Here is a 26,264-nt window from a genome sequence, read left to right on the forward strand (position 1 = left end):
TACTAAAAATATTATGCTTATTGGAAACTGTTGATGCCAGATAGCACAAGTCTTATTTGAAGGCTTACTCATAACGGTCTGATGGAAACCTATTAGAAGAAGCTTCTTAGTTGGATAACAGACAGGCAAGAAGCACTGCATAGGAGTGAGGCAATCAGTAACTCCTACAGCTATGAATGTCACCGTGTGTACATCCGGCATGATTGATCCAGTCATTGAAATAAATTGTGTTCCTTGTTCTTGTTGGAACACACCTGCACATAAACATGGAACAATGAATATTTTCCAGCCTTTTAAAAAAAAATGTTTGGGGGAAAGATTTGGTTTGGCTCTCATTCTAGGTAAGCTCAATTGCTATGCTGTTGCCTAGAACACCTGAAAAGAAAATATTTTTCATAAGAGAAAGGGTTCCTTCCCACCCTTTTCAGTTTCAGCTAAGATTGTGCTAAAACGTGATCCCATTTCTGCCTCTCTATTTTTATCCCAGGACCCAGCAGCTGATGAACCATGCCAGGGCTTTATTCTTCTTCAGAGCTGGATGATGCAGGAATCCAGAAGGCCTGAATTCAAGACTGATTTGAACAGGCCAATGCATCTTTAGTTTTTGCTTGAGTCAATTAGCACCCAGTATCAATTTGTGCTAATTCCCAGTCTCTGCAATGTTTTCAGGCCTCTTATGCAAATCAGGCCTGGAAGCAAACAACAAGTGAATGACCCAGAAGGCTGGTACGGGGCTGGGCACCATTGTTCTCAGGCCGTGCATTTCAGTGCTCCATTTGTTCATGTGGTAACACTAAAAAAAATGACAGGCCACAAAGATAACTATCTCCTCAGGCTTAATTATCATAGCCTTTGTACTGCTCTTGCCAGTGTAGAAAAAGAGGCATTCATGGTTCTCTCACTACGTTTAGATTCACTGGATTGTTTTTTGCTGTTCCTGTAAATACAGAGGAAGAAAACTGTAACTCTGAGAGTTTGGGAAATTTTTGCTTTTTTAGAATGACAAGGGGTTTTAAAGTCAAATCCTTTTTGTAGTCACAATTTGTGGTTTTGTGGCACAAATCTTTTGGTAACATTATCCTGGTGACCTGGAAAATGACTTAAAAATGTAGCACATTTAGGAGCTGAATCAGGGCCTTTCAAATAAAGATTCAGTCATGGAAAAATTAGTTGGATCACACCTGTGCTGATCTGTTAATTTAAAACTATTTGAGTAAAAATGGGCTCAAGCTGTAAAACTCAGCTAGATTTCCAACCCCCTAGCTGTTCAAGGATGTGTTCTTGGATTTGGTTTTGGTGTACTTAGTGGGCATCTATTCTTCATTAGATTAGTAAAATAACCTCATTTTAGAAGAGCTAATATTACAGACTGAAGTCATGACTGAAAGTGAGGGCAGAGAAAGGAAAAGCAGGATAATGAGGAATTTAGAAAAAACATCATTTTACTATAGCTCAAAATTCAGTTTAAATTGGATATGAGGCCTGGGAGATTTCTTACCTCTCCAGGGCTCAGCCCTGTCTGCTCTGACTATTGTCAGATTGGGCTGGAAGAAACTGAGGTTTGATATAATGGGTTTTTATACTCTTTTTTTATTATTATTTCACTACACATATTCAATAGTTGTGTGTAATATTACTACTGAATGTTCATAATACGGTGTAAAATAGGTGCAGAAATATTATTCTGTTTTCTCTTTAAAGGATTACGACTGCCTCTTTCTTAAGGCCTTCCGAAATGTTCCTTTTTAGTTAGTTTTTTAAAGATCAAAATGGGTCCTAATTATAGTGTTATGAAACCACAAATCAAACCCTAGAACAAATTTATGGAGCCCTCCTTAAGGGGATTACATTCTATTTGTATGCAGGGAATAATAAGTAGAAGTGAAAGGAAGATTTGGAATGATTAATTTGATATTATGTGATTTTTGGTCTGTTTTATATATGTATTTATCTTGAAGTCATTAATTCTACACTTTGAAATTATTTGGTTGAGGAGGTACTGAACTGAACAATACTTAGCAACTTCAGTAAGAAAACATTAAAGCTAGCAACCAAAATTTCTCCAAGGTGTAACTGTTTTCACATTCACTTACCTATGATTTTGGGGACTGTGAATAAGAGCACCATCTAGTGATAATCAATACTATGTCAGTATCATGAAAAGGTGATTATTGAGTCTGGACATAAAGGCACACTACTAATTCACTTAGCAAAGGGATTTGGGGGATTGAAAGGAAACAGTGTTCTAATTGTGATTTCCAATTCAGTTTAATGACTAGTATCTTCCCCTAGATACTCCTAAACATGCACAACATAATCTAAAGACTAACTTTGGCTGACAGTATGGATACCATGAGATAACACTTTAAAACTAACATTTTGTTTCATAAACCACTTATGTAATTTTTTTATGTATTATTGTAACAAAACCCTCCAAGTTTGAGTGGCTCATTTTATATTGATCTTCATAACATACTTATTTCACTGACTGAGAATTTAGGTGAAACCATTCTGATTTTCTAGGTCTCAAGGTTTTTGGAAAGCCAACCGTTTTGAAACTTTGAGCTTTTTTCAGTGAAGGATGTCAAACAGCTGCTCCTCTGTAAGGACCTTAGGCATTAAATAGTATTATATGTTAGAATTTGCTTAAAACATCCATGCTTAATGATAGTTTTTTTTCTAATTTGAAGAATTTTATAAGCAGGTCTTACACTATCCATTCTGCAAGTATTATTGCAGTGTGCGGGAAGATCATTATGAATATATGATACTATATATAAGCTATTTATCCCTTTCAGATTATTTCCATATGCATCCTCTGTAATTAAATCAGTGGCTTCTGGCAGCTAGTATTTGAAGTGATCTCTGCAAAATAGGAAAATGTAGTTTGTGGAACAAAATGCTGATCAGTCTCTTCCAGCCACATCTGTTAAGCTCTAGTAGTTCAGAGATTTCTGCGATGAGAGAGCTTGCAAAGCAGGAAGTTTCCTCTATTTCTTTCAGTGCAAAGGAAGTTCACTGGAAGTGGTGGGCACTATTCTAACCAAGTAACAAGGTTTGAAGTCTGAGGTGTTGTTTGCCCACAATTTTCAGTGTGTTCATTGAAAGTGATGCTTAAGTAAGTAGCTGTACTTGTGTATTTAAATAAAAGTACTACAGAGAGAATGATAAGAGAAAGCAGAGCAAGAACTTCTGGAAGAGAAGACAAGGATCTAGAGAGATAAACAGAGAGATGATCTCTTCAGGAGCACCAGTGGTGGTGGTTGAGTAAAGCTAATAAATCTCATTACATGATTCCCCTTGATTGCAGTACATCTTGGAAACACCTGATATTATACAGGTGTAGACAACCATTAAAGTTATTGTTGCACAGTTCTCCATGTAGATGCTTTTCTTCTGGAAGAAAAGCAGTTTTTTGCAGGACCCTTAGAGCCTTTCCAAAGTGATTTCAGTTAAACTGTTGAAAAATGCATCTACAACAAGATGGGTGTGCCAACACAAGGATTTACTGTCTGACTTGTCTAGCCACAGCTGTGCCTGCTGGAAAGGTTACTACCCACAGCTGCTTGGCACTCCTCTCTCTTTCCTCCTCCCTATCCTAACCTGGAGGTTTCTACACTTCAAATCTTACAGATGAGCTGCTCATATGATTGTTCCCTGAGCTCTCAGGCAAAATTAGGTGAGTTAGCAAAGCCCTGGTATCTAAATTGTTTAAGAAATACCTGCTCATTTCGACCAACACAAGCCTGTCTTCAGAGTTGAAGAAAGCAAGAGGGCAGTTTACAGGTAGTCCCTTAAACCAGTAAATGTTTGCACCTGAGAGATATGTCCACAGTCTAAATTTTCTCCTTAGCTTACACTGATACATTATCAGTCCTTTCATAAATGGCCTCTAGTTTCTAGTAATGCCAGACTAGCACCTATTATTAGCAGTCATTTCACTGTCCTATAAATATGCAAACTGAAATGTCTTCAACTCAAGTGAGTATCTTTGTCCTTACAAAGACTTCCAAGACCGCTTGGAAATGAAATGTACAATTACCAAGTAACTTGGAAAAAGTAACATTATTTAACAGTGTTATCAAAATACCCCAAAGTCTAAGGTGTTTTTGTTCGTTTGAAGGGAATGACTTCTGCTAGACACAGAAAATTGTAGTAAGTAGGTCCCTAGCAAAAACTGCTACACCCTTCCCAATGAGGATTTTTATTCATGCTATCTGCTTCTAATTAAATAACTGCACTATATTATACATACCAAGGCCCAATCCTTTGCCCTTTGAAGTCAATGGCAAAGCTCCCATTGAGTTCATGGGAAAAAATGTAACTCCTTTAAGGCTCCCTTTACAGTAATTTCAACTGTTAAGTTTTTAAAATAAAGATTCAGCTTTCCCACCTTTGCCTGCACACAACAAGCAGTACCTGATACTCCTTGTATTAGGCAGAGACTACTAGGAAGGGAAATTTGGTCTTATTGAATTATGTTCCCCTGTTTTTCCGTTTGTTTTTCTTTCTGTTACTGTAAAGTGCCACAGTGGACACATGATTGTCTTGCATTACCTTTATTTTAGAAACTTTCTTGAAATTCAATATTGTAGCAATTTATACCATACGTGGCATGTTTATGCTATAGAGAACGTATAAAATGAAACCAGCAGTATAGAAAACCATAGCTTATCTACTTTCTTCATAGTTTTGACCCATCACCAGTTCATCTGCTAATGAATTGTAATATAAAACATGCTTACAAAAATCAAAGCATCCAGCTTCCTAAATGGGACCATATTTCTAAAACATACTTACAAAAAGGCAAGTTTATAAAATAATGATTCTATAGCTACGCAGTCCAGGATGACATAACTCTTTTGAAGCAAAAGGTTACCTGTGAGTTTGATGGCCCATCCCGGATATAGGAAAGAGATGTCAAACAAAGAAGGGAACTTACAGGATTCAAAATACATTTCTGTGGAAGTAGAAAGAAGACTTGTAGACAGTGTTTCCCTGCTAAACATGATAGCGGGCTCGAGGTATAAGCCCATTGGCTCTGGCCAGCTTAGAGCTAGATTTTCATTATAATTTACCTTCCACATAAGCAACAAATAAAGCAGCCACTTCTTCACTGCTCTTAGCACCCCAGTGAGAGCAAGGTGGTGAGGTGTTTTGAAGTTTTTTTGGCTTTCATGCTCAACATTCTGTTGTATTGGCAGGTAACCAAAAAATAGCACTTTGATTTTGGTGCATGCTGAAGTGTTTCAGTCTAAATGTGCATTAGTCTCATCCTAACATCCATGCTGACTATGGACTACAGAGTCTAATGAAATGGGACAGATGGCAAAAGTTACAGAAAAGGAAAAAGAAATCCACTGTGTAACTTGTGTACATTAGGTCTGAAATTTAAAACCTTCAAGCTGATATCCAGGGTTTTTTTTTACTGCCAGTTTTGTTCCAGCCAATGAACAGTGCTCGTAAGTACTGGTTGCAATCTAAATGTTATCATTTTTGTCTGCAGTTGATTCAATGCAAAGAATTGTTCCTCTTAAAGTTGAAGCTATCTCTGCAAATCAGTCTTATTTTATAGAGTGCTAAGCATTTAACCCATGAGATATGGTCTCTTAAAGTAATTTCTGCTCTAAATATTTCTGCTGTAAATATGAAGAACACAGAGTTCTGTATTTGGAAGAAAGCCCTTCCATGATATGCATAAATGGCTAGCTGTATCCTCTCAAACAATTTGACACAATCCTAATGGGCTTTGTAAACAACATTTCCTGTTGTGATATTTTAATGTGAACTTGGCCAAAAGTCTTACTATTACATTCACAATAAGAATGCAATCGCAGAAAATGCAGAACAATGAAATATAATAATATCATGCGGTGTATTTTAAATGTTTCCAGCAAAGAAGCTAAAAAATGAAGCAAAGCTCTACACAAAGCAGCTAATCTAATTTAATAGGAATACACTGTTTGGTTTTTTTCAGTTAGTTTAGTTTAAATCAGTGTGAATTATGTTGTTCATTCTATTCCATTGAAAACTCTTCTAGCATGAGAGTTGGAAAAGTATCTGTTGGAAACAAGCACAAGTGAATACTACCATGTATCCATAGCGTGCTTGTATTTCCCTAAATACTGCAAAAAGCATGCCAAAACCAGCTTGGTATGTAGTTCTGTATTTCCAAAACAGGGTATACAATCATGTGCTGGTTCAGCCTGCAGTTTTTAAACAACTAGATGGGACTTTAGTACTAAACATTTCCAATGGCACAATAGCTGGAATGCAAAAGTTTGAAACTAGAAAACACAGACGCCTAACCTTTGGAGGTACTTATAAACCTTTTCTGGTAAAGGTGTATGAATTTTTTTCCTCATTATTTTTCTAACTAGCAATGGCATATTTTTGGGAACCGAGTTATTTATCAGTGGTCTATTTTAGTTAGATTTTGGGAACTTTAATTTGTTCATTTGTTTTGCAAAATAAATTAACCTAACCTCTATAAAGCCCATCTTCTTCCCAGTTTGTCAATGGAAGTTTTGTCATTTACTTAAATAGAAGCCGAACTATGTCATCTAAACATGTGCAAAAATGTATTGGTTATTAAATTGGGTCAAGGCTCATAACAGAGTCAAAACCCTGTCCAGAAAAGATAGATAAAAACCACAATTTTCCACATAACTCCTTATGTGAAAGAATATGTAAATATGCCTTACAGGGTTTTCTGAATATCAGCAAATACTGGCTGTGTCAGATGGTCTGAAGAGTGAATTTGAGAGTAAGAGTTTGTCCAGACTGCAAAAACGAACTATGTTTGGAAATTTATTAGCTAGTAAATTTAAACAAACAGTTTTAAATACAGTCCAAGTAAGGCAAGTTGTGTTTAAAATCACGTAGGTTAACTCTAAATTCCCCTCCTTTGCTGCCAAAGTTCAACTAGCATGTTTTAAACATGACCTGCTCCGTCTACTGCTAATGCATAAAGTTGTATTCAAATTCTGATTAAAATGTCAATTGATACAAATAAAGAAATATCAGCAGGGTCACGTTAGCTCAGTACTGAGCCTTTACATAGCATGCTGAGCATCTTCCTTTCAACACAGTAGCGTACAGTAAGATCCTAAGCCAAGTAGACTATGCATTAACGAGTATATTTTCAGAAGCAGACTGCACCAAAGCACCAACTCCAACTCCAAGATGACTTTTAGTGTCATCTGGAGATGATCAGAAACACGGAACAGTCTCTCACCTTCATCTTACTAGGACGGTGCTCCTAGGCCATCAGTGCAGAGGCAAGCAGGGGAGCAAAAAACCACTGCTTCAGCAACTGATGGCTTATGCTCATCTGTGTGACTTAGCACTGAAATGAGCCAGGAGCACAGGTATAACACAACTATACGTATCATGTCTCAACTAGAATGTAGCGACCAGAATCTCAGCTTTTACTAACCTAGTTTTTCTGCCTGGAAGTGTGAGCATTTGCCAATGGTGACAATGTAAGAGAGTGACAGGAACTTGAAAAAGTTTCCTTAAACCCAGCAGCTTTGATGTACTTTGTGGAGGGACCAACTGTGTGCTAACATACCTCTCCTATATGTGACAGTGACATGCTTTGCCTCACCTCAGGATCAAAAGCATAACTGTGCTAACACGTCTTATCCTTTATTTTTTTTCTACTAGACTAAGTGTAAAGGTCAACTTGATGAAAGCCACTTGGGGTTGTTCTGCACGTGTCAAGTACTTATTTTGGATAAATGCAGAAAGTCAAACTACCACAACAGAGCCCACTTCCATATACAGCCAGCATTAAGTAATCATATTCAGACATCAGCTTTTCACACTGTTGGTTCAGGTTATTCCCAAGTCTTTGAGTTCCACTTTCAGTTTCAGGTTCCAGTGAATCCAAAATGATGAAACCGAGACTTGAATTGAAATCTGAGCATTTTGATGGACAAATGCACACGTCTAAAATGACCAGGCAGCCAGTGGTCACATGTCATTACTGAGCCAAAGGTGAAACTACTATTTGTGCAGCAGCAGCAGAAGTCTATTTCAGAAATTGGCAAAATAGTCACCAACTGTCTAGTTTTTTCATGAAGCCTAGTTGAGGCCATTGGATTTGAACCCTGAATTATCAAAGTATTTCATAGGATTAATTAAGACTATAGTTAACATTTACAAGACAATGGAAAATTGCATGATATTTGGCACGTTTGGACATAAAAAAATGTCCGTAGTAGAGCAAAAATTTTCAGGGTGCAAAATCACATTAAGTTCTTTCAAATAACCTGACATTTTAGAAGATAGGAATCATAATTGTAGTTATGCAGTGGCAAACTGGCATGGTAGAAATTAAAGGGAGGGAAATGTTACTATTTTATTTTTCTAAAAATTTAGTTGAAAAAAGTTGCTGAAAAAGTACATAAAATCTGTCAGCACTTTAAAAAAAAATCGCTGTGTGTTTCTCCATATGCAATTATATATTGTTCTGCTGCTGGTGAATCAGGGACAGATCAGGATGAATGCTCTCTCAGATATAAAATGGACAACATGATCCCCTTTGAACACATCTTTCTTGCTGAGTTGTATGTATGTAGAAATATCTCTGTATATACTACATATAGACCAGACTACTTCTGGAACTGACGTGATCTGAATTCAGTAACAAGTGAGGCACCTTGTCTCAGTAACATTAGTTTCCCCACTGTTTCAAATGTGAAAACCTGCAACACGATTGATTGTATAGATTTTTAAGCATCTGTTCATTTTCACTTTTAGGATATTGATAGGAAAAAGAGGACTGAATTTCCTTTGAAGTGCTCAGAGGTCTGAGTCATGGAACTTAACGCCTTTGAATGCTAGAACTATTGGGTTAAGTTCCCAAACTTAAATTAGCAAGACTTTGACAGATACAAACAATGAGTTCATCAAATTGCTGTTTGATGTAGGTAACAAGTATGCTGAGAATAATGTACTTCTATTGCAACCAGATAATTTAATGGAGTTACATCATAGTTGAATTATAGATCTAAATCGTCTATAGGACAACTCCATTAAATTACCTGTTGCAGAAGAGATGCTTCTTAAAGGATGTAGCTTCCTTATATATAACATAGCTGGTATTGTTAACTATTAGTAGAAAAACTCCCAGGACTTTCTTTCAAATGCTAGTCCAGAAAATAATCCATTATTTTGTACATAGAGTTTTTATATATTTTAAATTAAAAACTGAAAAGAAATTTACAAGAAAAAACTATGATATTCATAAAAAAAGGATTCTTTCATATATCTCACAGTGGAAACGGAAAGGAGATCACATGACACTTTGCTCTTATATATCTTGAATTCTTAGCCATCTAGGGTCACTGTTGTACTGAGATTTCCCAACTTTGGGAAAGCTATCCTACAGTGCAATACTGACATGGTTTAGTGTCTTGGTGCCCACACAGCACAACTGATACAACCACTGTTTTCCTTAGCTTTATACTCCCAATTATCTTTTTTTTTTTAATAACATTCATTTATTAGTTATCATTCTTAGCACAATATGTCTTTTGACACAATATTTAAAACAGATCTTTTTTAAAGTCATTATGGTATATGTGGACAGTATATAGAATATGCAAATTCTTTTTAAGTGAAAATAAATTTTTATGAAGTAGTTACAACATTAGTGGACATAATAAAGTAAGTTGATGTACAGAGCCAGGGTTGGGAGGAGGAGGGGTGTTAAACAGTTTGTATGCCTCTACAGAAAATGAGTCAAATGTTTTCAAAATTTACATTTTTAATAAGAGTCAAAAATGGACAAACAAAATGATACTTTGTGATACTTAAAAAAATCGATTTGTTGCAATCTCACATCTAACAAATTACTGAAATGTCTTGAATCTAATTTAATGGTTGTAAAATTATTTGCTAATGAAAATTTCCTATTTTATCTGCTAGTTAGAAAAAACACTGAGATATTTCTTGCAAAGGCAAAACATTTGTCTCTATCTCTGTGTTAACACTTTGCATGATAATGGAAGACAATACTACAGGCAAAACTCATTGATTTTAGTGGGAATGCTACTTACATATATGCTTTAAGAACTAGGCAACAAACAGTGGGGGGGGGTTAATATTTTTAAATAAATGTAATAAAACAATATTTTAAAAGGTGTAAAACAAACTGGTAAAAGTTGCTTCTGGCAGTAAACTGCAGCGACTTATTTCATTAGCTTTAAAAACAGTGTGTTTCCGTTATCAAAAGGGTAGATAAGTGTGAATTTGGGCTTTTTGTATCCTGCCACATTTTCATGGATTATCTCATTTCCCTCCGCTTCACATCCCTCTCTCCATTAGATCTGTATCACAACCACTGCTCTGCTCACGACTGGGACCTGAGTGTGCTTCCCTCTGCAGCAGTCCAGGGGTATACTGTGCTCAGGTTGTGTCGGCAACCAGGCGAGCAACCCCTCTGCAGCTTTCCCAGCTCCTGCTAGCTGAGACATCAAAACCAGAAATACACACTTCTGACAAAATCTCGGTTGGTGTAAATTGGCAATGACCCACTGGTTCCATGGAGCTACATTAGTATGTACCAGTAGAGAAGCTGAACCTTGAATTGAAAAAAAACCTACCAAAGAAACCCGTAACAATTTTTCATTGTGTTTAAGAAACACAGCCTTTGATTTTGGAGCCAGTAGGAAAATTACTATGCAGTAGTTGGGTAATTCTTTATTCCTTCACGAGTTACTAGATTCACTTTTCACAAATAACAGAATAAAAGCTGAAAACATTGCCTCTCCCCAAAAAAGGTCACACACAGTGTAGCTGCAGACCCCCCACCTCGCCATGCCTCAATCTGCCGCTGGTGCCTGACCTGGAGACCCACGTCTGCACGCCTCGCAGAGACCCCAGCCTCTCCGGGGAGGACGGCGAAGCCTGCTGACAGAGTGAGTCCCAAAGAAAGCTGTGGCCTGTCAACTCTAAGTTTCAGGTTTTCAGCCAGATAGTAGTGTCAGTTTTCAAATCTCGCTGATCCTGACCAACTCTTAAGCGTGGAGAAATGACTGATCTGGAACTCATAAAGCACCCAATCCACCATGCTTGCAACACTTATATATGCTAATACGCACGTACTCTTACAAAAGTGTTCTGAAGTATTGTATTATGTGCCTTTTGATGGGGTTCAATTGCAAGAAAACAAACTCATTCTGCTTTGATTTTTTTTTCCTAAAAATACATTTTTTTTTTTCCTAAATTTAGATATGTTTTACTGGTGGATTTTCCCATTAGAAATAAGGCACAATTGTTACCATGTGTTCTCAAGTCCCAAATTTTAGTGGTAAAACAGAACTCAGACATAAATGCCATAGTCTAGGATGTGAATATGAAAAAAAATTGTATGGCCCATTTTTATCAGAAAAACTAAAACTTAATCAGAATCTCGTGTTCAAACTACTGTGCTTTTTTGTTTTTACTTTTGGTTTTATGTAATCAAGGCCACTTGCCTTTTACCGTTACTTAGAATTTTTTAAGTTCTAGCTACAAGCTTTCACTAGATGGCAGGATTCCACTGTCATCTATTATCAGTGGCTTTACTTGTAAAGCAACAGTTGCCCATTGGTAGGAAAAAAATTTAAACATGTTCAAGTTTTGCAAAATATAAGAACAAACAAAACACTTAACAGTAATGAGAAAAATGATACATACACTCAATAAATCATAGCTCTATTACTGAATATGATTAATATTATGGGCTGGAAATCATTGAAAATAATAATGAAAGACATTCTTTTCTTGACAGAGGAACTACAAGGACCTTCTTTTAGGAAATGAGGTAGATTAACTGATCCAGTGAATTAAATTTAAGTAATTAATAAATATATTGACAGCTTAGGAAAGTTAGAGCTTAAATAGCTAAACTACTGATCTAAAATACTGTATCAAAGTACAAAAACCTTAACACTCAATGTACTGGATTATCAAGATACTAAAAGGTGATAAGATACATTTAAATCTCTCTCCCTCAGCTTAACAAGGCAGAATTCATTGTATGATGATCAGTCCCAGTATCATTTCAATCAGTGGTGTTTTGCTGACCTCGGAGCTCTGGACAAAATTTGTCCCTCTTGTCTAGGAGAACAGAATGCAGCTCCATAAGTTACATAAGCCTTAATAACCGTCAAATCTTCATTGCTGCACTAGTGGAGAAGCTGTTGCAATGGAGTGAGCACTGATTTTTAGCAAAGCTACTTCTTAACTATTATTTTTGCAACTTGGGCTTACCAATTCTTATTTTTTATTTATTCTGAATTTCTGCTGTCTGTTTTGCTCTCATTTTATACATGAAGAAAATTTATGAATTGTTCAGTAATTTTTGGTGTTGCTCATGAAATATAAGAGGGAATGTTTGGCATCTATTAAAGCTGCTTCTAAGACTGGATAACTTTCCAAAACCAGAGATAACTCAGTGTAACGCTTTCCAGGATTCCCAAAATAGTAAGAACATTTTCTCATGATAAAGCTGTATTTATTCTATGCCTAGAGTAAAAAAAGTATCATAGATGACTGAAACAGCATTTCCTAATACAAGATTCAGTTTTGCGATATGTTGAGTGCATTCAAAAACATACAGCGAATCAAACAGGAGCTGAAAGGCGTACATCATTTCACAGTTTCAAACCTTTAACATTTAAGAAATTGTTTGCAATACTTGCAAGCTACCAAAAAGTAATCATTCCTTTTTATTGAAACAAACATAATCAGCACCTGTAGAATCTCTGCAAAATGTTAGCAAATTCAAACAAGCATCACGATAAGATCCACACCAACCACTTCACTGGAAGCAGTATATTTTTAAACAAACTATTCTCTTCACTTGTTCACAAAACACCGATAACATCTTTCTTTCATGATCCTACCTTGGCGATTTGCAAAGGCTGCTTTTGCTCCTTGCCACCTTGCAATCTAAAGCCCCAAGGCGCCCCTCCACTCATAGCAATGCAGAGATAATCCCCTGTGCCCATTTTCCTGGTGCAGTTAGGCAGCATTCATTTACAGAAGAACATGAAAAATTTGTCTTGCAGATGTTCGGCGAGCTGGAGATTTGTCTGCTAGGCAGAGCTGGAGACCCAGAGCACCACACTGTTGCTGCTGCTGTGTACTGCACTAGCAAATGTAGTCATTCAGAAGAATGTAAGAGCTCCCTCGGATCGAGGGCACAGCCCACTCTTTCGTCAGATTTCTACGCTCAGCCCACCTTCAAAGTAAAGTAAGTAATGTTGAGCAAATGCACACAAAGAGACTCAGCCATGAGGCAGAAAAGGCTGTATTTAAACATGACTCTCCTGACAGCTAAATCAAAACAACAGCAAAAAGAAGTGTACATTTCCCAGTGACAATTTAGGACGTGAGTTTACTTTAGTAAATGGTGCCAGATGTTTTAAACTCTAATTTACCCATTTCTTGCATTCATACTCCAAACAAAGAAGAAAGCGGAATCTCAAGTGAAACGTCATTTACATCCTCTGAATAACTAATACACTTAGATTGAACTAAGTTTACGATTTTCATCTCTACCCCGCATGCACTTTCTGCAGCTCTGCAGGCATGAAAAAAAAAAAAAAAAAGAAAAGAAAAGCTTTTTGATCTCCCTGTCTTGGAATTGCATCTTTTGCTGGTTCTCTCTAACTTCAGTATAGTTTAACATGCACTGCTATTTGGCAATGACCTGAATTATTACTGGACCCTAATAATACCTGTTTTTATGCAGCCTGTTGCCTTTCCTACTGGAGAGGGGAAGAGAATTAGTGGAATGAAGTATCAGATCTCTCTACTGATGCTATCAATGGATGATTTGCATTGTGTCATTAAAGGGGAACCTTACTATAAGCATTAAAAAAAAAAAAAAAAAAAAGATTCACTGGGAAGATAATTTGCCAGTGCCTTACAAGACCTGGGTTCAGTTCTGTTCCTCGTTGCTGACTTGGAGTAATGCGGACTGTAAACAGCTGAGCTCCTCCAGGTCTAGTTGGAGTGATTTAAGAGGTGGCTGTTCTTCAGCAAGGGATGAATATTCCCCTAGCTGAGTGTTAACAACTGACAGCGTAAGCACTTCTACTCACCTCAGCCCAAAGTCAGTTAGCTTGTTTTAAATCACACTGCATTTTGAACTAAGCTGGTCTTAAAGCAGAGTGTTCACCAGGTGGGCAGAAACATCTTTAATGGCTAGACTTCTTGCTTTTGAGACCTAGGTTGCTGGGGTTTAATGTTGAATTCCCACAGCGTAAATTCCATGGAGGTCCCTGTACAATGTGTTTTTGGTTGGCTGCTTGTCTTGACTGGTTGTCTTCAGAGATGTCAGAGCAACAGAGAGCACTCAGCATTTGAGTTACACAACTTTGCATCTTAAGTAGCTGGTAACTGTTGAGGCTTTAAACCTAGGCCTGCGTGTCTGTCAATTAAGTGTCCTAGAGTGATGCTTCCTTACACTATAGCAATGTTCTTTACAGACCACTAGGCAAAATATCAAGGTAGAGACAGGATATTCTGTTAAACTGGAATTTTATGGATGGAAAAAGTAGACAGGCTTTTAGATGCTTGAGCCCTTTCATCAAGCCTCTGAAGACAGTAAGGTAACCCAAAGGCTGGGTGGAGACAAGCTCCCTAATCAAACAGAGGGAAATGTTACTCTCTAAATATCAGGATTTAATGGCAGGAAGAGCACTTTCTTTATTGACTACAAGTCAAAGGCTCTGCAGAAGCAAAACAAGCACAGCTTGCCATATAATTAAATATTTAAGGAAAACACTATCAGAGAAGCCCTACTCAGAAAGGGAATTCTGGCCTGGTCTTTAAAGGAACTTTGCTAGACAACCCTGAGTGAAGACACCTCGTTTAAAATAACTCAGTTCAAGGTGGCTAACTGCTTCTTATTATCTTGTGCAGTGTTGATATGTTGCTATAGTAGACAGTTTTTTAGTCTTTTGCTAGGCAGAATCTTGCTTTAGACAAAATTATCTCCCTTTTGCCTAATGATGCACAGTTTTATAGATACTTTTGTGACAATAAAATTCTGAAGTAGATAGCTGCAAAAAATGCCCTATGACACTCTGGTAAATACAAAAATAAACACTTTTTTTTAGGAAAATTAATCACGTCATTATCAGCCCTTCAAATGTCATAAATCTATGATGGAATTTATATGTTTGATTACTGTTAGGGTGTTTTGAGCTTGTATTAGGCACTCTCATCATTTTGGTAAAAGGGATTAATCAAATCTGATCTGTGTTTCTGAACTTCTTCATATACTTATTGTAGAAAACAAATTAAGGACAGACACCTCTGCATTTGGATGGTCATATATTTGATGGGTATTTGTACTAGATGTAGATGCTTCTATCTCCTTTATCCATATAACAGAACTGTGTAAAATGATAAAACAGAAGAATCTTGATTAGTCATTGCTCAGCTGAAAACATAACCAGTCAGAACACCAGGATCTGTTTGATTTAGTTGTATGACATACGTGAAATGTCTCCGTACAGCTGCTGAAGTATCAGTAGTTGGTGTTCCTTGAAATTAATCCCCCATCTTCTATTTGACATACTTAAGGCAAAAGAGCAGAGAGAAGGACTTTAACTTTGATTGTATCATAGCAAAACACACAGCAAAATCATGCCAATGGTTTTGGCTAAAATCACCGTGTAAAACATTAGAGAAATTTCTCTTAAAAGCAAAATTAACAGTTGCCTACAACATTGTGCGCTAGTTTTTTAGGTCCTTAAAGTTGAATACTTTAGTGTTCTACTGGCTTCCAATCTGTGAAATCCACATGGCGCTCTACAAGTTAAATCATCTTGTGGAAGTAACGGCAACAATAGATAACATCATTGGTGCTGTAAGATCTCTGCTCTCCAAAGAAAAATTCTTTATTCTGCTGAGTTTGTGTATATATATATATATATATATATATATATATATAGTGTAGTACTAATTACTCCAGAACAAGCTGTGAAAAGAATGTAATATTTAACCAACAAACCAAAACCCCCCAAAATCTTTAAACTAAGAGTAACCCAGTATAATGAAAAAATTTGGGGGACATTTAAACCTGGTACATTTAAACTGCTGTAGGACTCTGCTTGGTCAGGCAGGAACTGTAGTCCTGACAGGAGAACAAAGATAGGAAAGATAACGTTTTTCTAGTCAGTATGTTGAGGGGGTTTTATAACAACAATTCCAAACAAATTGCTGCTTTTTTCTTCTGAGGGAGAATTTTTTGCTTGCTCCGCAGTAAGAAAAACATTTGAAGTGTGTAACTAAACTATTCCCATGATGGGGGGACCCAAAGCTTCCTATATCCTAATTTAACAAATAATACTCCATAGGCATTAACAACTCCCATTTGCCTTATATGACTTTCTTAAATGCTTATGCCGCAGCATATCTTGCTTTTTAATATTAGTCTTATCTTGTTGTACATTCTCTGCATCCTTTGGGATTTCTAAATGCTGGTCAGAAACTGGACATCATGATAAAAGCGGAGTCATTCATGGAGTTTATGACATTTTGGTCGCTGTGGTCTCTATAGCATAAATAAATAGCATAAATTCCAAGATAAGTTTTGAAATCCACTGAAAAATTTAAAGCTAATAGCAAGCACAGCCACTTAACTACTGCCACCATCTCAATCATTTCACTAAAATCTAAAGATCCAATTCTAGGCAACAAGTGGTAAAAATTTTATGTCACAAAAAATAATTTTATAAACTTGGCAAATGACAAATGCCAGAACTCACCCAACATCTATCTGTGCCCAAATACAGGTAAAGCATTGGCTTGAATCTGATCTTCTATGATGAGATCTGTATGAAAAAATTTCCAGGTCAAACACCCACCTGCTTCTCTGCTTTCAAGAACTGCCAGTCAAAAAATCTAGCACATTAGCCTTGATGAGCTGTGATAAACTAAGAATAGCCATACTTAGACCAAAGTGAGCCCATCTACCCTAAAATGTTGTCTTTGATAGTCGGTGGAGAATGGTTGCTTAGGAAAAAGAATAAGAACGTGGAAAATGTACACTACTTTCCTCAGGCGGCCTCCAGTAACTTCCACTCAAAAACTTCCTCAGCCAGATGCAGTTCCTCTGTACTTAGTTACGAATTTCTCTTCCATGAACTTTTCCATGTGGTTTCCTCTTGAGCCCACATAACATTAAGTATCTATAGCTTATTGTAGAAGTCATCCCTAACTACATTGTGACATAAAGAATCATCTTTTCTTCTTTGAATCTGGATCCTACAGATTCATTTGATGTCCTCTGCTTCTTGGATCAGAGGAAAGTGTGACCAAGCAATCCCTAACCACACTTTCCAGGCACTTATTTTATAGACCTCTTACATATCCATCTCGGTCATCTTTTTTAAGGGAAGAAGAACAGAATAATTAGTCATTCTTTATACAAAAGCTGTCTCATACCTTTCATTATCCTCATTGCCTTTCTCTACATCCTCTGTAGTTCTCTATCCTTTTTGACATGGGGGCCTGGAATGCCACACAATATTCAGACTGCAGACAAAGTTGGGATTTATACAATAACATGATGATATCATCTGTTTTGTTCTCTAGTTGCTAACCACAACATTGCTAACACCTGACTTGCTTTTTCAGATGCTGCTGAGTTGATGTTTTCATGGTACTATCTTTTAAAATCTTGTATGATGATAGTCAGTTCAAACCTCGTTGTTTTATATGTGAATTAATGTTTTTTTCTCCAGTGTGTATCACCTTATACTTCTAAGCCATGTTATGGTATGGCTGCTTAGTTTTCTTAAAAGCCTTCAGTGAAGGAATTTGTTGAAAGCCTTTTGTAAATCCAAGATCAACCAGATCACCCTTATCCACGTGTTTTTTGATCCCCTCAAAGGACTGCCTTATGTTTGTGAGGCAGGACTTCCTTTTATGAAAACCTTTTTAAGTCTTCCCAGATAAGTCATATTTATCCAGATGTCCACTCTTCTGTATTACAGTTTCCACCTATTTGTTTTGTATAGATATCGGGATGACAGGTTTGCTGTTTTCTGAATCTCTCTTGGAACACTTTTGTTAAAAAATGGCACTCCCTAATCTCAGGTAACAGTTTTAAGTAAGAGTCTGCTATTTCAGCCTTGAATTCCTTTAAAGCTCTGTGTGGTCTTGGTGACTACTTCTTAATTTTATTTGCCTCATCTACTGTCACTTGTCCATATATTCTCTTTTCTTATTGTAATAATCATTTATGATTCTGAACAGTTTTACTGCAAGTGGATTTATCTAAAATCTAATTTAAATCAAGTAGTTCTGTAGCTGAGTTCAGAATATATTCTACAAATGTGAGAAGAAATAAGACATATGTTCATCTTTCATTCAGCAATAAAAGAAAAGCTGTCACTTCACCTACAGTTTCCTAAAATAGTATCCTAAGTCTGTGGATTCTTTAAAAATGCAAACCTTTCCACCCAATCCTTAGTAATGAGGAAAGGAGAGAGGGAAAGGGGATATCATGATCTCTAATTTATGGGCAGCATGTTACTGCTGTAAATACCTAGATGGTCTGATTTCCTCCTTTTTATGCGTTTCATTTTCTTTTCCTATCTGATTTTTTTCACATAAAATCAACATAAGCTAGTTCCTTAAAAATGCCTATTTTAACAGCTTTCTAGTAGATTCTAACTGTACCATCTGTAAACAATTTAATAAACTACCCAATTTATTGTAGGATGTGATTTTAGCCAAATGGGAGAATCAGCACGGGGAAAAAAAAAGAAAAAAAATTGACAGTGCTTTTTTGTTTGTTTCTTTATTAATTACATGGAAAAAACCCACTTGTAAATACATAGCTAATTTAATGGAACAAAAGATAAAATCACAGCCGTGCCACTTAGAAAACATGACACACAGTCTCTTCCAAATGAAGTGAAAATCACCTTTTCTAGTACATCCTTTAAAATTAGATTTTTTTTAAAGTGACCTCTGCAAGCTGGGTAATGTAAGGCAACATAGCATATGTTATTGTCCCCAGTCATTGCCTAATAACATTCCTTTCTTCATAGTAGTACAACTCAGTAGTTGCATAAGGTAAAAGCAAATTTTGAAGGCAAAGCTAAACATCATTTCCCCTAAACCTTACAGAAGTAGAAAAATACATTTCTGCTTAATTCCTACCCTTCATTTTTGTTCTCCTGGCTTTAGAAGCAACAAGGAACAGAGCCACATGGAAAGGATTTAATTTTCAAAAAAGGTATAAAATGACAGATAAAGTGAATGAAATATATTGATGGAAGGTTCAAATGCATGGCTCCAGCTAACATTCATTAAAGCTGATTCCTCTTCATTTTTTCCCATCAAATTTCTCTTGTCCTACAAGAGGAATGAATAGAATCCAGATGTTTTGATTGCATGAGGAACTTTGCAGTGCACTGCCAGCTAAAGAGGGTTTGCTGACTGGAAGTACAGAGTGGTATAGAGTGGTAAAGGTACTAAAAACCAGTAATACCAAGTTCTTAGTGAAGAGAAAAGAAATTAAAAATACAAGTCATAGATAATTATTAGCTACCTCTAAGGCCAGATGGGAAAGCTCTGCCCACACTTGTAAGAGGCATGAGCAGTTCCTCACCAGTAAAAGTAAAGGCTTCAAATTTTAATCTCTAATGTGGATTATTAGGCTAGGTACAGTGTGATGGGTTGGAATTTTAGAACTAGTCCTGCTTCTCCCCCCCCTGCCCCCAACATCAAGACTGGCAAATGAAGTGTAGTGGAAGAAGCGGAGAAATGTACTGAATCTGACTCTGGTGTGAGAAACCACTTTCTCAGAAGCATAAAAAAATCAGATCATGTTTTAGAACCTGAGATAATTCTTTCTCTAAGTGGAAATACAAAGGGTTGCACTGACATGTTCTGAAAAACTGTAAGTCTGCAATCTGCCAAATGTAAGGGGTAATGCAGGACAGCGTTCAACCAAGCTACTTTTGAAGGGGGAAAGTAATTTGCTGCTATTCTCTGCTAGAAACAAATCACCTCACCTCCATGCCAGCTTAGCTAAGGTTAACAAAGTTTTACACACTGAGGAAGAGTCAAACTTTTGCCTGTTTATCTTGCCCCTACCTCTTTGTCTGCTGTTGTGTTCTTAGTAGGGTGAGTAATAGTAACTCTAGCCACACAAGTTTATTAATGCAGGTAGCTCATGCCAAGGAATAAGAACTCTGTTCTTCTTAACGGTAGACTTGGCAACTGTCACAATCATGTCTTTTGTTACTAAGTTAGAGTATGTATCTGTGAGTCCTGAGCTGATTGCATATGCAGTTAATAACAGGCATTGTTATTTGACAGGTGTGTTAGTTAGATCACACTCCCAGCATTTATATATGGTTCACTAAGAAGATAATTGAAGTCGGCTGAAAATCTGAAGTTTGCCATGCCACTACCAGGAAGGTATTTCTCAGTGCTTATGTTAGTGGGTGTCATCCTAGATGCTTGTAATGGCTTTATCATTATGGTTTTAGGATCTATTGTGGAAAAAATAGAATAGGTGAAAGAAGCCACTTTCCTCCAAAACACAGAAACAAAGTTGATATCCTTGAGTGTTACTGATTGATAACATGATAAATAAAAATTCATGCAGAGAGAGTTCCCCTGTAACTCTACAATTCACCATGTCAGCATGTAGATTAATGAAGATCTGCTCTCTAAGCGTATGCGTAGGTGGCAACATATCACAGGCCCTCTGTAGCCGAAGACCTGTCACCTTAAATACAGTGAGTAAAAATGTATGGATAAGTCGAGTAAAGAGCCAAGAGTTTGGAGAAGAGAACTCCAATGTTTCTTTGGTGTTTGTCCTACCTGTTCTTACCGCAGCCAGTCCCAGATACTCAGGAAATACCTTCCTGAACTACTGGCTGAAAAGAAGATGACTTTTTTTTCTTTCTGGACTCTCAAAGTCTTTTGAGATTCCAGGTGTGCATGCATGGGCCCACCATGTCCCAGCTGCACACTACAACAGGAGCTTCCTTTCTTTCTCCCACTCCTTTGTATGGGCCAGGCAATTTGGAAATACAGGTGATGTGAAAGCACACAAAGGGTCTTGGGAAAGGGGCCACTAAGATACATGAAAAGACAAGGATTTCGGAATGTGTCCAAGAATCAATATGCAAAATAGCTACAAAGGCTCCCCAAGATTTTGTTGTGAGGAACAAGTAAAACACATTCACTGCAAGATTTGTGAACATGGGAAAAATGTTTGTGTCACTGGGATAACTACCTGCTTCTTGTTAATCTTGAAGTAAGGGTTTGGGCTAGAATTCATGTTTCTCGGTGTCATTCCACTGCTGTTTTTACTTATCACTGTGTTTTAGTAAGCAAGAACTAATTTTCTCTTGGGACTTGGGGAGACTCTTAGGTGTCTATCTCCATTTCATTTTGATTTCCAGGAGATGGGATGACTACATTTTTTTGCTTCAGTAGTTGGGAAAATACTCATAAAAGATTCTAAAGTAAAAAGAAAACTATTTGTGTGGTATTTTCTTTCTGGTTTTGGCAGGGAAATGTTGCATCACATTTTTCTTAATAGAGCCTACAGGAATCAAAACTTATCTTCTGCGCAAAAGCTTTTGAGTCTTGAATGTCTTCCTACATGAATGTAAGTAGGTGTTCTATGTTCCTCACCTCTGCCATAATGCTTCACCCTGCTCTTTGAATTGTCATTTAAAGGTGGCGGTTAAGTAACACAACACCTTTTATCTACCTGTTCATCTTAGACAGTCAGCTTTTATGATCTCCCCTCTTCCTACTGAAAGAACCCAGTGCAAACATTTCATGCCTACTTACTGGGCTAAACAAATACACCATGATAAACTCTCTTCTGATGTACGACAATGAAATGAATCAAGAGGAACCATATCATATTCAGTTAGAAAGTATGTATTTTAATAACAGCTGAGCTATGAATTAGGCCCAAATAGTCTACTAAATTTTGAAATGATGGTTTAATGTGGAACTGAAGAAATTCTGAAGATTTAACATTATTCTGATGAATATTCACCTGCATCAAATTTCATCTGTCAAATTTTGTTTCCTGTTCGCAGGCATAAAAGTGATTAACTCCCTTTGACTTGTTGCTTTTAAAGAGCTCAATGACTGATTAAACGCATGGCCACAGTCCAGCATAAAAATAAACTATTTTTGCATTGCAGTTTAAAGCAGGTATTGTTTGTCACTTGGAAGGCTCGTGAGTCTCAGGAAGCTTGGGTTCTGTTTTTACACTTGTAAATTCACATTTAATTTTTGGTCTGGGCCTGTAAAATAGGGAAAATAGCCGCTACACAGTGTAGCCTTGAGAAATCTGCTTGAACTTCTGAAAATCTCCATTTGTAGTTTGATAGTTTCAATCATCCTGTAGTACCCTGTTTTTCCCTCTTTCCTCTGTACTACAAAATAAGCTGTAAGATTTGTAAAGCAGTTTCTAAAACTCACTTTACAAATACAGTGAAGTATTTTGCGTAGTATCTGCCCCAGCGAGTCTGATGTTGGTGGTTTCAACTACAGCATCTAGCAAAAGGACAGTGCATAAAAAGTTGCTATGACATCAAGTTGTGTCTGCGTAAGGCTAACAGCATTGCTCGCTCTTTGCATCTGGATGGTTCTGTTTAGATTTTTACCAGAGAAAAGGTAACTACAAAGATGATACAACAAGGACCTCCCTGCATGAAATATTATCCTCCCCATGCAAATAACTGCAACAGATTAAAAAGCAATCCAGATATCTTCATTCCTGGCTATAGGAACAAGAATTCCAACTCTCCGCTTTGATAACTAATTCCTTTCCAAATGGAGCAGATTATATTAGAAAAGTCTGCCCTCCAAAAACACCTTGAAGTTTAACCCCTGCTGATCCTACATCCTTGCCTCTTGCACTGCATCTTCTTGCCAGGTACCAGTTTCCAGACTTCTCAGCTCCTTCTGACTTTGGTACAGGCTTCTGCTCTTGGTGATAATCTACTTTTTAGCTGGTGTTGGCATGGATCTACCAGATATCCAGACAACTGCCAATGTCAGCAAATCCTGAACAAGTTTTTTTTGTGCCTCCACAGAGCAAATCTAGTATGCGTGCTGTGACACCAAGCATGATGCAGCATTTTGCTTCTGTCCTTCGTTATTTTCATGCCAGCTGCATCTCCTATCCCTTTGTTGCATCTGTGATATAATGTGATGGATTTTTTAAAAATTCAATTCTGATTTTCTTTGATTTAATTCTGATGTTTATTTTTGTTGATGATGGGGAAGGCATCAGTTAGTTTATACTAAAGGTATCCAAATAGCACAAAACCAGTATTTTGAAAAATACTCTTGTAATCAATACTGATATTTTTAAAGATGACAGAGATGCTTTACTGGTATGTAGTACCTCTATTATTTTTCCATGCTCAGTTAGATTTTTTACTTCCGCATTAATGGTGGTGTAAAGCAGAAGCACAGTGAACGTGAGTGTGAATAAACATGAAAGTATTTGCATCTTAAGTAATTTCAGAGTGATTTTGAAGAGCTGTTTTTCTTATGCAACAGATTCATTCAACAGTTATGAGTATTTGTCAGTCCTAACAAATAGAAACCAACTTACCTTGCTTGTGATAGCAACTGATCAGAGAAAGGAAATAATGAGTTGCCGTAGACAATCAATAATATGGAACGAATACGACTTACTAACAGTAGGACTATGCTCACAGTGTGTTGAAAGATCAGTAGCACTGGCTGAAATACAACTGCCTTACTAACTGGACAAATGGAAAAAACACACTGTAAATTCATCCCATGACTTCCAATGAGAAAACTGAGTAAATCAATTAAATAGCTAGTTTGCTATGAAGAGTTAACTCAAACAGTTACTTTTTTTTTTAATGATAGTAAGCTTATTTGAGTACTCTTCTATAGCAAGACTCCACTAACACATCAGAAATTTTATACACAAGCAGGAAATGTAAAACAAAAGCCCATGAAAGTAAAGCTACTTCAGATGCTTTTGAATGTAAAAGTGAAATATATCTAAGTTTGAGAAATTCCATACATTCAGCAAGCAAACACGGAAAGGATCATATAACTTTCTGCTGCCCTTTCTCAGACTGATGGCTTAATTTTTATTCACAGTGCTTTATATATCATACATTATTCATCAGATATAATAAGTTTTCATCTTTGTTTTTATGTTACATTTTGTTATGTAGCAATTACAGGAGGGTAATCAAGTTTTTGGTTTTTTTCTTTAAGAACTGGTAGTGAAATCTTCCACTCTCATGCATCTTAGACAGTACTAAATTAATTTAAAAAGGTAATTGAAATTCCCCAACTGAAACATCACAGCAGTTTTCTCAGAACACCATATCTATCTCCTGTAAATGTTCCAGACTGAGTTGCCAGAATGTTGATTTCATTAGAAAACCAAAATAGCAACAATTGGTGAGAGTAAGCAGAGGAGCCTCATGGTTTGCAGATATTGAAAAACCCAGTCTCTCCTAGGCAAGTAATAGCATTAAGTGCTCTTTCACTTCCATATAATTTTTCTTCCCTAAATACAATTTTTTGCTTTGCAAATGTGCCAGTAAACTTTACCAACTCTCTCCAAGGTAGGCAATGAACACCCTCTGTGGTGGTTGATTTTTGTCCTCTATTTGCGGGAGTTAGGGACCATGAAGACAAGAGGGTCTATCATTGTGGACTTAACAGTTGCCAGTGATGTTTGAAAGGGCTGGGGTAGGGAAGGAGTGACATGCTCCCAGTCCTTCCTCTCTTCTTCAGGGTATAACAAAATGCAGCCATTTCTAGGGTGGAACAATGCAGATGTTCAAAAGCTACCAGCAACTGTACAAGTGCAACAAAATTGCCCAGTTCACAGCAGGCAATAGAGAGTAATATTCAGTCTAAATGAACTTGCAGGTTAATTCAGACAGACAAAATACAAGTTTATGAATTGGATTTACACTCCTTCTCATCTGAAAATATTTTGGAAACTTTAATGAGGCAAGGCGTCAGGGCCTCCGTGTATGGTATGCTGAAAGCAGCCTGAAAGGTAGAACAGCCTTTACCATCACTGTGGCCTGGGAGGTCAGTACTTCGGAGGAGGGAAAAGGGAGAATCACTTGCATGATCCGTGTGCTCAGCAATCCCTAATTGCGTCCCAGTGGCCCCTCTGACTGGCCAGGCCCAACTTTGGTTCAGGGTACTCTGACTCACTACCTGCTCAATTAGTGTCTGATCTTGAAAAAAAAACCCAAACCAAAAAAAACCCCAACCAAAAATCCAGGTAAGGAAATAATTCTTCCTTTATTGTGGCCCCATGCCTGAGCTGAAACAGGACTGGGTGATAGTGGATAGTCACTGTAGGAAGTATCTGTTAACACCGGTTACTTAAGAGAAAATATATACAGCAGTGAATGCATGCCCAGGATTTTAACATTACCATATTATTTTCTCTGAATAACAGCAGCTACATCAGTCCAATATTCTGAAAACCCTTTACTGTCTGTGTTTTCATTTTATATAGGGCAGTGTTTAAAGCGTGTACTCCAATATATTTTCTAATTGCCATTGAGATTGCTTAATCAAAATAGCAGTATTCACTTCCGTTGTACCCTTATTTATGTTTCTATTGTGCTTAGTTTTTTCTGTTAGAAATGTAACTGAGTCACAAAACTGATGTATTTCTTCTTACAGTAGTATTCTGTTTGCTGAAATATTACATCTTTCCTTTTTCTTCATGTAGCATTTTTAATCTGACCTCAGTCACACTTTTTTTTTAGAAAAACATAATCCCTTCAAAATTTGATTGCTTCTTTTTTACCAGTCTTTGCTTTTATTTTAAACAAATACAACTTTTGTAAATATTAATTTCCATTTTGCTTGTAAAGTGCTTTACACTAAACTGTAAACTGTTTTCCATAGGTCTTTACACAGTAGACAAAACACAAAAGATTTTAGTGATTATATGTAAGCAAGACAGGAAAAGAAAGTAATCTCTTTATGTAAACAGCTTTTAGGACCCTTGTGATGTTGTGCAAAAGCAAACCTGTTGCTTTGTCTGCAGGACATACAAATGAAATTAAAAGGAGAAAGTTTCAACAAAAAAAGCACCTTTTAAAATGTAGCATCTTTGGGGGTTTATGAACTATTCCTTGAGATGAAATATGCTTTTCTTTAAAGAACATACCCGATATTGCCCACATCTTCCCCTAGAGCATGGTTTAGAATATATTTTGATTTAA

The 26,264-nt window shown here is 36.8% G+C and overlaps 2 protein-coding genes across 2 annotated transcripts in view; one reads left to right on the forward strand and one right to left on the reverse strand.

The window, feature by feature from the left end:
• The window catches only part of SYNPO2 (synaptopodin 2), a 100,027-nt gene extending 86,888 nt beyond the window's left edge, over window positions 1–13,139 (reverse strand). Inside the window, exon 1 of the mRNA XM_069802927.1 lies at window positions 12,900–13,139. Coding sequence (XP_069659028.1) covers window positions 12,900–13,028 — 129 coding nt within the window. The 5' untranslated portion in view covers window positions 13,029–13,139. The remainder of the gene's footprint in view (window positions 1–12,899) is intronic.
• SEC24D (SEC24 homolog D, COPII coat complex component) overlaps window positions 13,110–26,264 on the forward strand; it is a 73,070-nt gene continuing 59,915 nt past the window's right edge. The window contains exon 1 of the mRNA XM_069803404.1: window positions 13,110–13,249. The gene's annotated coding sequence lies outside the window, so the exon portion shown is untranslated. The remainder of the gene's footprint in view (window positions 13,250–26,264) is intronic.

The sequence above is a fragment of the Haliaeetus albicilla genome, chromosome 1, assembly GCF_947461875.1.
Source record: "Haliaeetus albicilla chromosome 1, bHalAlb1.1, whole genome shotgun sequence".
Lineage (NCBI taxonomy): Eukaryota > Metazoa > Chordata > Aves > Accipitriformes > Accipitridae > Haliaeetus > Haliaeetus albicilla.